The following is a 12,776-nucleotide window of genomic DNA, read 5'->3' as shown; positions in this document are numbered from 1 at the left end:
TTACACAGCTGATTTCAGTATATTAGATCTCATTATTAATGATTAGGTATTAAAATAATCAAACTTGAACATATTTTCTTTATTTTTGAGGGGTAATTTTTTTTTTTAAGATTTTATTTATTTATTTGACAGAGAGAGCCAGCGAGAGAGGCAACACAAGCAGGGGGAGTGGGAGAGAAAGAAGCAGGCTCCTATCGGAGGAGCCTGATGTGGGGCTCTATCCCAGAACGCTGGGATCACGCCCTGAGCCCAAGGCAGACGCTTAAGGACTGCGCCACCCAGGCGCCCCTGAGAGGTGTTTTTCATATCATTACTAGTAGTCCTTCAGCGTTTCATATTCACCTTTACACACTTTTGGTTATCTGCTGGTGTTTATACCATTTCTGCTACCACAATGCTAATACCCTAATCAGGACATCCTTGGTTGGTCCCTGAGTAGCTGGGGGAGGAGGGTAGGACAGAGCTCTGACATCAGAGTGGAGAGATTCTCGAGGACGTATTTGGTAGCATGTCACACTCAGAGTATAGATGACTCATACTTTGGATCCACACCTCAGACTAGTGGATCTCAAACTTCAGTAGGAACAAAAATCACTGGAATGTTTGACAAAAATGCAGGTATCTGGACTCCCCCCACCTGGCCCCGACTGTCAGTAGGTCTGGGATGAGGGCCTGAGAATTTGCATTTTTGACAAGCACCCAGTGGATTCTGATGCTGATGATTACCGAGCCATACTGAGACTATTATCCTATAAACTCACCGGGGAACTTTGGGAGTTCATGATACCTGCCCTGAAAGGCGTCTTGCCTCCAGGTAAGCTGTGACCCATTTGGGTAGGAGTGGCCCTGTGTCGTTTCCCAGAGGAGTTGGTGGCAGGAGGGTAAGGATGCCTCTAGTATTTCTAGTGCTGGAGCAGCTTGAGTACCCTTCTCCCATTCTGCTTCTGTCCGCAGCAGGGCAGTACCCACCGTGCGTATCACATTCCCAGGGACAGGCCTCACCTGCGGGCCCGCTCTTGGGTGTTTAAAAATGTCATCTCCCTCTGCCCCGGCTCTGTGCATGATTAGAATTTCAGAGCCGTGTTATCTGCAGCACTTAATCCAAATTTGCTCCTCTGTCCTCCTCCCATGCCCCTATTAAAGTAATTTTAGATTTTTAGAAACAAAGGTCCTTTTCAAAAGGATTTCCCCTAGGAATGGATGCTCAAGAAGCCTTTGGGAATTATGGATGTAACATGTTTGTTCATTTCATGAAGATAAGATTTTTCCTTGAAGATAAGTTGATCTGATGGTCAGGACAGATAGGGAAAATAAGTGGTGATGACTACTGTTGCTGTTTGTAGCATTTTGCCAAAGGAGCTGTCGTGTCCACCCCCAAAGACTTGGCACACCGTGTTTTATTACGGGAATTTTCAGTTGGTCGACTTTTCTATTATGAGAATTTTAAGACCCATGTAAAACTAGAAAATACAACTCCCATAGCATGTCACCGTTTCCAGAGTTATGGAGATTTGGCTGCGTTTCTCGGCAGCTTTTTGTTTTGCTCTTAAATTTTGCTAGTAGTTTTCTGATTGGTTCATTTGGGGAATGAATCAAACATGACATATGCTTTGCTTGGGGCCTGACTGAGTGCAGCATCATGAATAGTAATTTGAATATGTCCTTTCCAGGAATGCGTGCCAGAAAACCTGGAGCTGAAGAAGAAGATTTTTGCTCAGTTAGACCAAATCATTGATGATAAAGTTGTGTTGAGCAGCTCCACCTCTTGCCTCCTGCCTTCCAAGTTGTTTGCTGGCCTGGCGCACGTGAAGCAGTGCATTGTGGCCCATCCCGTGAGTGCATTAAACCTCAAGAACTGGTTGTATCTCATTCTGGTTTTTAGAGCAATACATTTTGACTAATCTGCTAGTATATTTTAACTGCTTTATTGAGGTATAATTCATATGCCACACAATTAAAATTATATAAATATAGAAAGTAGTACAATACCGGCATTTTAAAAAAGAATTTAATCCAAAAATGCCTTGAATTGTACCTGCGTACCCAATGCATAATGGGATAGAATGAGACATACTTACACATTTTCACTCTTATGAGACTCACTGTCCAGCTGAAGAGAGAAACTACTAAACACATAATGCTACTGTCAGGGAAAAAGCTACATTTAAAAAATGTATACATTGAGTAAGATTTTGTAGCCATGTCACTGTGCTGTGCGGTTTACTCGACACAATTCAAAGTAGGACCAGTTTTGCTAAAGTCAAGATTATGGGTCCTGCTCCTGAGATTCTGGTTCAGTAGGTTGACTTTAAACCCCTACCCCTTTTTCTTGTTCCCTTGTACCCATTTGTTGTAATTACCTGGGCAGACTTATTCACTGGGGGTACAGGATGAGTTATATTGGACAGTGGTTTCCAAATTGATGTGCAAGCACTCAGTAAATCTTTTTGAGGTGAATGTGGTAATGTGACGAAAGAGGAATCAGAGAGGAGATCCAGGGATCACTTGGTGGGGGTTTGAGTACTGACTGAGCTCAGTGTGACCTTGGAGAACCGGGACAGACTGTTAGGACAGAAAAGCTAACTTAGCTCAAGCCATAATAAATAGGGTAGTAGATGACAGTGGCCACACCCCCAGCACCAGCAGGCCATCAGAGGGGAAGGCTGAGGAGAGGCTAATGGAGAAGCTGGGGGCCAAGGTGGGCAAGATCTGGTTGGACTGACAAGGGAGGAGAGAATGTGAGGCTGGGAAAGAGTGTAAACAAAGACCCTTGGCCAAGAGCAAGCGTGGGGTGTGCAGAGCTGCGAGAAGACCAGCCTACTGGAAGAACACACATACCTCACATACTTGGGGAGCAGGAGGAAAAAGCTGGAAGGCTTGGGAACAGTTGGGTTATACAGAATATTGAGAGTTGCTCTGAAGACCTGGGACTGGCTTAGGCACAGAGCAGCCTTGTGATGTGGTGGAAATGGTGCCTTTGGAGGGTAATCGGAAGGTTCTTTCTATTTTGAAGATGGCTCAGAGAGGGGAGGAGCTGCCTCACAGAATTGGGGCAGTATTCCAAGAATGGGTGACCAGGGCCTCAGTGAAGCTGAGTGTCCTAGACTGAGAGCAGGGAAAGTCCTCTTTCTGAGCAAGAGTAGTTCAGAGTTGGGGGCGGCGGGTAACAGACTTGCCCAGGGAGCTGAGGAAAAAGGGGGAGTCACAGATGCCTGCTGAATTCTATGTGCTGAGAAGAGGGGCAGCTTGGACCACCATTCACATGACTGTATGTATCTGTCCAGATGTTCTCCTACTGAAGTATAATGGGAAGTCAAGATTGGTGATAAAATACAGAGACTTAGACCCACAGAACATAAAGAAAACCGGTCATGTCTAGCTACCACTCAGATATAGGAAATTAGCACCAGGAGGGACCTTAACTGAAGCATCCAAATACCAAGTGCATAAACATGTCCTATCTTTGCTTCTATGGCATTTACATGTCCGTAAAAAGGACTCTTAGAAACTGTAAACCATTGTTAGTTGCTTCAGTGAAAAGTGTAAGCCTCTTGCCTGAAAACTTCCAATTTCTAACCAGAGATTTTACTTTCTTTTTTTTTTAAGTTGTATTTTATTTTATTTATTCTTTTTAATAATAATATTTTTTTATTATGTTAGTCACCATACAGTACATCCCTGGTTTTTGATGTAAAGAGATTTTACTTTCTAAGTCAGGTAAAATAAAAGAAAAAAACAACGAAGTCAAATTGTTTAGAAAATACCTCCTAAGTCCTTTAACTCGACTTCTACCTATATCTCTTAATTTTAAACTACCTGGTAGATGAGACTACACCTTATTCACTTTCCTGTCACACCTAACAAGCACCTCCGACTAGCAGTTCAGCCGGTGACTGTGGAATAATGACATTTCTCCTACAATTCCAGGGTTGTTCGCGTTTACTTCTTTAATCAAAGGCAAGCAGCATAGCCAAAGTAAGCTCAGACCTTATTTCAAAAATTAATGTCTTATTACTTCTGTAGATTATTTTATACCAAAGCCAACATTAACTAAAGCAGATGAAGTCGCCCAAGTTGACTGTCTTTGGAGTTTTATCCTTTCTTTTGTGCTGCCCATTGTTTAATCATTCCATTGAGCTCAAGGAGAGTGAAAAAAATCATCTTTGAACAGTTTAACCTAAACTGGATGGACAGTCCCTAAGTAATCCAGAACCATTTATGATCTTTGGGGAGCTACAGTTTCCCTTCAGCCCTGCAGGCCAGGCAGGAGAAGCCCAGCGTGTCAGCTCACGTGCCACTACCTCAGCTCTGTGCTCCAGTCACCCACAACTCTGCCCAGTCAGGAAACAGCATAAAGGAAAAGGAAGCCCATTCATGCCTCTGAAAGGCTGGGGCAAAAGTGGATAGTCAGCAGTTGCCAAAGATTGCTGCCTCCACCCCTCCTCGGAAGAACCAGCAGCCAAGGAGTTTCCACATCACGTACTGTGTCTTGGGCACCTTTTCCCACTGGGGAGTGAGAAGCTTTCAGGTCAGCTCAGCATGGCTGGGTGAGTGTGTTCTCTCAGCATACAGGTAGTTTGAGTGGGAATTTTGAGTGGGCTTCACAGACTAGAGTCAGGAAAGTGACAGGCTCAGGAAGAGGGTGTTAATGTGGCCCTTCTCTGTGTCCCTGACAGTCTTCCACTCAAATGTTTTTATGTTGCCTTTGCTTGTCTGCCTTGTCTCCCCGGGGATGTGTAGAGGGGCTCAGGGATGGCCATTTGGTGGCTGGTGGTTATCTGAGGGTTGAGTTTGGTTGCATTCTCTCTTGGTACTTAGATCTGTGTTAGCAATCAATCAAAGCAGCAGTTTTCTACTGATCGTTTCAGCCACATTTTACAACCTTATTTCACTTGGGGACGTGATGGTGCCATGGAGCTGATGGGGGCTGCTTTAGCCCATCACATGCTCTTGGTGCCACTCTTATGGATGCCCTATAGATGGCTCTGCCTGGGAAGGACACACATCTGCTCAGGGATTACAGTCTTGGGTGGAAACAGTTCCTAAACACACAGCTCTCACTTAGGTTACTAGTTGGCCATGGCGCTCTAACACAGCCTGGAATTAAATCAGGCCCTGCCTGCGTAAGGAGCCCAGAGTATTCCCATCGGAGCACTCGTTGCCCACGCTTGCACCTTTTCCGACTTACTCTCCCACCTGACCCGGAACCATGTGCCCTCATGTTGACGGTCATTTGAATGTTCGTCTGTTTTTGGAGAACACGTGTGTGTGCGTGTGCCGGCAGTGCCCATTTCACATTACTAGTTACTGCCTTCAGAGGGGCTGCCTTTCCCTCTCTGTCTGTGGAGGGTGAGTTCAGGAAGGGGGTGGTAGGGCTTATCACTAACGAAAGGACTTTACTACCTAAGTTATCAAAATGGTGAGGGATTAAAGCCTCTCAGCCTGCTGAAGCAAGATACCCCTTCATTTTTACACTCCTCTCATAAAGAAGAAGAGGAATTCACCTGGTCAGGAGTGCCCCCTCCCCAGCAGGGCTGTGAGAATGAATTGCAAATTGCTGTGCCTGTGTTCTGGGAAAAGGGACAGTCTGCCTTTCCTCTGTGAGTTTAACTCTGTTTAATCTGCTGCAGGGAAAATAAACGAAGCCTCTGTGTTGGGCTGTGCTATCGCCGTGATCACATGCCTCCCAGGCTGTGGTCCAGATTCTGGGCAGGCTTTTCACGAGGTGAATGGAGACTGCCCCCCTTGGACTGCCCTGCTCAACCTGAGCTCTCAAAGAGCCTCCAGCAAAGCTCAGCCCCACTCTCTGGCCAGCTGAGCCCAGGACCATCTCCTGTAACCTTTAAGGAAGTTACCTCCTTTCCTCTTTGTTTTTTCTTCCCATTTCTTGAGGGCGTGTTTCTAAGTCTAACTCACAGACTCCTGAGCTCAGAAGGCCCAGGTGCTACCGTCCATGTCAGAAACCGAATAGCAGTCAGGAAACACAGCCATTCCTTTCCTATCTAAGAGAGTCGCTTGCTGGGGCGTCTGGGTGGCTCAGTCTGTTGAGTGTCGGCCTTCGGCTCAGGTCATGATCTCAGGGTCCTGGGATCGAGCCCGGCATTGGGCTCCCTGCTCAGCCTGCTTCTCCCTCTCCCGCTGCCCCTGCTTGTGTGCCACCCCCACCTCTGTGTGTCAAATAAATAAAATCTTTTAAAAAAAAGTTGCTTGCTTTGCTTACCTCTTGTCCTCTCCCATCCCCACCTCTCCTCTCTCTACCATGTTATATTTAAGGCACACCTGTCATTGTCACTGTTCATCTCTGAGCCTGTAGTAGGGATTAGGGTCCTTGTCCCAGGACTGAGGTGCCATAGCAAGAACAACCCCCTGTAGGCCCTCAGACTCTGGGAGGTCCTTGCTCAGAAGCTTATCAACTTGAGCGCATGGACACAGAAGTGTGAAAACTCAACCTGTTTTAGGAAGCTCAAAGGGCTGGATCATGCAGTTGTATTTTTGTGGGTGGGGGGAATCAGGATCCTGCAGGGTTTTGAACTGCAGGTGGTATGATCAGCATCCTGTTTTTAGTTTTTTTTTTTCCTCAATTTTAATTGTGATAAAATACACATAAGATTTACCATCATAACCATTTTCAAGTGTACAGTTCAGTGGCAGTAAGCACATTCACACTGTCGTGCAGACCTCACCACCATCCATTCAGACTTTCTGTCTTCTGAAACTGAAACTCTGTCCCCATTAAACAGCAACTCTCCATCCTCCTGCCCCCAGCCCTTGCAGCCTCAGGTTCACCTTTGTGTCTCTGGATTTGACAGGCCCCTGCCTGACAAAGGATCACCTTGGCAGTGGCAGAGAGAATGAGCCTGGAGGTGGAGGCCAGTGAGGAGAGTGCCAGAATCTGACTTGGAGGTGATGGCCTGAGCTAAGCGTGTGGTGGCAGGAATGGGTTTTTTGAGAGATGTGCATAGAATTGACAGAATCACTGATGGGGAGTGGGGGAGGCAGGAGAGAGGTAAGCACCAAGGATACTGCTCATGGTACTAACTTGGGTGTTGGGGCTGTGATGGTGTTCTCATCAAGATGGGATGCTAGGAAGAGGACCCAGGGTTTTAGGGTGGGAGAGAAGGGAGTTTAATTTGTGACAGGTTGAGTGTATGCCTGTTGGCTATCCTAGGGGTGTATCCAGTACACAATTATAAATTGGACCTGGAGTGGGAGGTGAGCTCCCTGTGAGATCTCAGTGTTTTGGGGTGAGGATGACGCCCTGGGAACTGTTGAATTCTGCCTAGAGCCAGAGAGTGGGCACAGAAGGAGGCCAGTGATGGCAGCCTGGGAGTACCGCCATTTAAGGAGAGTGTGGGCTGGAGGAGAGCCTGTGAGGAATACTTGCATGAGGAAACTAGCAAGTTGTACTTACAAATGCTTTTTAACTGTTGTCTCAATCTGTGTTTTTGCTACCCATGAGGCTTGCAACATTGAAAGACCTTAAGCCCAACACCTTTGTCTGATAGTAAGATAAAATTCATCTAAGATACACAGACTTCCAGTTCTTACAATTCTGATATTTAAAAAAGCTAGAGGTAGACATTTTCAAAAGAGTATAGGCAGGAGACAAGTGATTCAGTTGCGGCACTGAGTTATAATTTACTTACTTGGAAACAGGTGCCATCCTCTCTTGCTTTCTAAGGGGGCTGAGAGAGAGTGACCAGGGCAGGCTGAGAGCAGGAGTCTTCTCGGAAGCTAAGCTGTGTGTGGACTATAGGCCTCTCCCAAGCAGTGTCCTAGGAGAAAGAAATTTTTCTTTCCCTTTTCTGTAGAAGTCATTTTAAAATGGATGCTTCTTGAAGTGACTATAAGATTCTATGAATTTTCGTCCCTATATCAAGGAAAAATTATTTAAAAGCATCATTTGGGAAACAATTTACTGCACTGCATTTGGCTTTTAATGGCAAGGCTAATCAAGTTTTACCAAGCAGCATTTTCTTTGGACCCAGGGTAATTCTCTTTGGGAATGAATATTCAAGTACAGTTTCTCAAAGTACACCAAGGAAACCAGAGCCCAAAGTGTAAAAGCTGGGCGAAGCAAGCATTTCCATTAGGGCCTACTCACCGTGGATCGGCCCTTCTAATCTCAGGCTGTATTGTGATGTCGAGGCTGCGGTAGAGTTCTGATGCTGTGTGATTTCTAGGTGAGATTTGATGGGGGGGCGGACAGACATTTGAGGCTTAACATGGAGAAGTTAAGGAAATACCAAGTTTGGGAAGAGGCTGTCAGTGATTTTAATACCGACACAGCAGAATAGCAAGAACCTGCAGTGACTCTTGTGGAGAGAGTGGCTCTGGAGGCTGGCCAAGGTAGGTAGAAGCCTATGAGGTCTAAACAGCGGGTTGAGGAGAAATCCCGTGGGGAGTTCAGGGGTTTGGAGATTAGCCCTGAATGTATAGGATGGTCATCGGCACCTCCAAATTTCAACCTCATATGTTGGTACTGATTTTTCTGTAAATAAAGCCATGGAATTCTGTGCTCAAGTTTTTTCTTTCCCTCCTTTGTGGATTAGTTATATTTCAAGTTTCTTGTCATTGGATGCTAAATTTAAAGAGGCCTTTCCAAAGACAAATCTGCCCCATCTGACCATTCTAGGCAAGCAGAGTCTGCCAGAACAGCACCCTAGCTACAGAACTGCCTTATGACCATCTCCTCTTCTGTCTCTCCCGTAAGGTAAATCCACCATATTATGTGCCATTGGTTGAGCTGGTCCCACACCCGGAGACCGCCCCCTCGACAGTGGACAGAACCTACGCCCTGATGCAGAAGATTGGACAGTCCCCAGTGAGAGTCATGAAGGAGATCGATGGCTTTGCCCTGAATCGCCTCCAGTATGCCATCATCAGTGAGGCCTGGCGGCTTGTGGAGGTGCGTGGGCTGCTTCCAGCCTCTGGCAGCTGGAGGGGAAGGTGGCAGCAGCGTCCTGGGGCTGCGTGGAGAGGGGCGTGGTGGGTGGGAAAGTCAGCGCTTGGTCCTGCTTGCTCTGTTCTGGGGACTGAGGGCAAGCTCTTTCTCTCAGGTTCAGTCAACAGGCAAGGAAAATAAAACATAAGGTAGCAATTCATTGTATGTTTCAGAGATTCCTCTGTTACAGTAAGTCATCTGATATTCACACTTGATGATAGACTTCTCTGTTTCCTGCCCTTTCATACCATTACCACATAATTATCTCTGTGTGACACACTGCATTTTCTCACAGTCTCAGGTTTTCCCCCCAGTTTTATAATTTTTCAAGAGGAGGAAAAATTAAATTTTGAGTACACTTGTATCCTCTAAAGAGACCCGGTTAACCTTGTCTTTTCATTAAAAGATTTTATATGTGACTTTAAAGATCACCTCTCTGCGTACGTTTCTACGAAGGACCTTGCTGGGCAGGGTAGCAATCCGAGCAGCCCCAGGATTTCAGTGAGCAGTCCAGGGATCTCGGGCTCAGACCATCTGGTTTCTGTCCACTTGCTTGCTGATGCTTCCCCAGCTTCTGCATGGGTAAACAACACTGTCTGCCTACTCTCCTGTTGCAGAAACATGGAGCATGAGTGAGGGCCTGTCCAGGTACACAAGGCAGAGGGGAATGGAGCTCAGGCTGAGTTTTCTGCTCCTGGAATAGGCCCACTCCTTGACTTAACTCCTGTGGGAGCCTGCTGATCCCAGCGTGAGAGAAGAACTAGGATGGACCGTGGGCATTGTGTTTCAGCTTCCCAGTTAATGATGCATGTGTTGTCCCCAGGACGTCCGTCCCATTGCTGTTAGACTCGTCATCTGACCCAACTGCTGTGTGCATTTGCCATATAGTAGCTACAACTCTGTGTCCTCACTGTTTAAACCCACTTAATGCTCCTGTACCATCAAGGTAGAGTGCTGGGATTTTCACTGTTAAGTTTGTAGTTCTAATTTTCTCAAATTGTGGAATGTTTTTGAGTATCAGTCAATAGTAGGATATTTTAAAGACACACTGAGCTGAAAGCACCCCTGTGGAATTGTATTTAAAATATTTCCACTTGTCTAGAATAAGGGAACACTTCAACAGACCACAAGAAAAGCTCAATATGACATAAAACACTGTGAGAGGTTTTAAGGCAGTTTTTACTTTTGTTGGTAGGGTATCTTAGTGCCCCAAAGAGATAAAAGCCCTGAGGTAAATCTTGCTTTCTCTAATCAGAATGATGTGAGCCAATTCAAGGGAAAAACTTGGAGGTTCTGGTATAATAGAATTAGGTGAGAGTCCTACACAAAGAATTCTCTGTGTTGACCACCAAGTGGGCCCAGCTGCAGTTTGGAGGCTCCAGGTTCGGAAGAGTGGTGGAGGATTCCAGTGTCCTTTACTGCTTGGACGTGGAGGGAGGGATGGAAGGGTTATTGAATTTGGCCGCTACAGGTGTTCTCATTGCCTCGTTCTGACCGCCCTCCTTTTGATTGTCCTGTCTCCAGGGGCTGATGGTGGACTGAGTATATTCATGTTACTGGCTGGCAGGAATGTTCTCAGGTATGACATACCTGAGAATCCTACATGTGTCTCTACATTGGCTGCTGTGGGACTCATGTGCCTGGAGTCCTGTAAGGCACCGAGTGCTAAAATCCAGCAGGATACAGTTTGTGACAAATTGAGATGAGGCTACAGAAATGAGAAGATAAAGTGTGACTAGAACCTCAAGAATTTTCTGTGGTGAATATATAGAAGATAACTCACTTTTAAAAATAAAGATGATCTACAGACAGAATTCAGGCAGGTTTAGAAACTGCAGGCTGCTCTCTCCAGGGTGGTATGAGGCAGGAATAGAGTGGCGGGCATCCCTGAGCTCCGCTGAGACTTAAGTGACAGGTGAAGTGTTTCATTTGTGGGGCAGGGCCTCGTAGAGGGAACATATGAGGGGGTGGGGTTACCAGATTGCACCCCAGGTGCTTTTATCATCATCGCTGCTCAGAGATACCTGCTCCGTTGGCCAGCCAGACATGTGGGAGGGCCACTAGCACGCTAGCCGTGCACCTGCTCCCCAATTAGTTGCTTCTGAGGGGAGAGAAGCTGCAGGTGGGGGCTCTGAATGTCCACACAGCGGGCCCTGCTTTCCTTAGGTTCTGGGGCTAGCAGAGCCAGAGAGAAATCTTCCTGGGCTCACATAAGTAGCCATAGGCTCCTCCCTCTGAGTTCTCAATACTGCAGCCCAGCAGACACACACAAGTCATGTTTTTCTTACCTCCTCCCACCTCCCACCACCCTCCCCTTGGGAATAGTGGATCAATATTTCTGCCCATTAGGTGGGTTGGTTTAAGAAGTCTTGACTTTATCACATGAATTTCTTGAAGGAAAACCTGTGCCGCCTGTGGTCTGTTTCCGCTTAAGACATGGAAGGTCAGGCAAGGTGAGAAAACCTCTCTTGAGCCCCACCTTGCTCTGTGCAAATCTGCACACATGTGCTGAGCCCCGGTCAGGGCTGGGGTTAAATGACACCCTTTTGACTCACAATTTCAGAGCCAGTTGAACTTGAATTTAGATTTTAGGGTGTTCCAAGTTTACCTCAAAACATTTAAGGACAACTTTAATATATAAAGGAGCTGAATTGGGGATGTTTTAGAGTAAAAATTGAAGATTTTTATAATTTCTTAACTTCAAAAGATCCAAAGATCTTACGGAGTTTATCTTTCCAAGACATTCTCCTTCTGGGGAGGGTTTCATGTGTGAGCCAAAGCTTAGCCTTGATGTGGAGAACACAATGAACTGAGATGAGCGGGGCTGCCCACTCAGGGACTCACTAGGGGCGCTTCAGTCTCCTTTCTTGATTCACTGAGCAAGTGGAAATTTGGCAGAACCTTTTCTCTTTGACCCAAACTAGGGCTGGTGTGCTTTCAGGTATGAAAGCTACAAGGTGACTTGGTTGCAGAGCACTGAGATACCTTGCGCAGAATATGGGCCTGCATGCCGCTGTCCAGGCTTCTTGGGTGCTGCGTCAGGGGGTGGATTGAGGAATACTGTCCCATGTCGTCTGTGTGTAAACAGCTCTGCACAAAACAAATCCAAGTGTGAATTTCTAGGGGTCCTACCCATGAGTCGGGGTATGAGCTGCAGTGGGACAGGCAGGGGGCCTGGCCAGAATGGTGGCTTGTATTTCCGCTCAGGCATGGTGGTGTCTTAATGCAGTTGTCAGAGGAGCAGAAGGATGCTGTTTTCTGCTTGCTAATTTGTTGATCTGGTAGGTTACATCGATAGATTTTCCCATGTTGACACAGCCTCGCATACCTGGAATAAATACCACTGGGTGTGTAATTCTTTTTAGACATTGTTGGAGTCAGTTTGCTTATGTTTTGTTGAGAATTTTTTCTAAGTTCAGAAGAAATATTGTTTTGTAGTTTTGCGGGCATTTTTCTTACTGCCTTTATTTGATTTTTATATCAAGGTAGCACTGCATTAGCCAACAAGGTAGTAATGCATAAAATGAATTGGGAAGTTTTTCCTCTTTATTTTCTGGAAGAGATTATAAAATTTTTGTTAATTCTTCTTTAAATGTTTGGTAGAATTCTCCAGTGAAACCACCTGGGCCTGGGAGGGCTCTTTTCCAAGAGATTTTTAATTACAGGTTCAGCTTCTTTAATGGTTATAAGAACCATTCAGGTTGTCTGTTTCATCTTGGTTGAGTTTTGGTGGCTTGTGGTTTTTAAGAAATTGTTCCATTTTTTTCTGAGTTGTTGAATTCATGAACTTAAAAGTTGTTGGCAGCACTCTCATATCCTCTTAGTGTCTGCA

At 45.9% G+C, this 12,776-nt stretch overlaps 1 protein-coding gene across 1 annotated transcript in view; it reads left to right on the top strand.

Annotated features, from left to right (window-relative positions):
* The window catches only part of CRYL1 (crystallin lambda 1), a 157,178-nt gene that overhangs the window by 123,592 nt on the left and 20,810 nt on the right, over positions 1-12,776 (top strand). Inside the window, exons 4-5 of the mRNA XM_040621238.1 lie at positions 1,671-1,832; positions 8,714-8,908. Of these exons, the coding sequence (XP_040477172.1) occupies positions 1,671-1,832; positions 8,714-8,908 (357 nt within the window). The remainder of the gene's footprint in view (positions 1-1,670; positions 1,833-8,713; positions 8,909-12,776) is intronic.

Source organism: Ursus maritimus, unplaced genomic scaffold (genome assembly GCF_017311325.1).
Source record: "Ursus maritimus isolate PB19 unplaced genomic scaffold, ASM1731132v1 scaffold_10, whole genome shotgun sequence".
Lineage (NCBI taxonomy): Eukaryota > Metazoa > Chordata > Mammalia > Carnivora > Ursidae > Ursus > Ursus maritimus.
The sequence above is the reverse complement of the archived record's forward strand: the minus strand, read 5'-3'. Positions and strand labels throughout refer to the sequence as shown.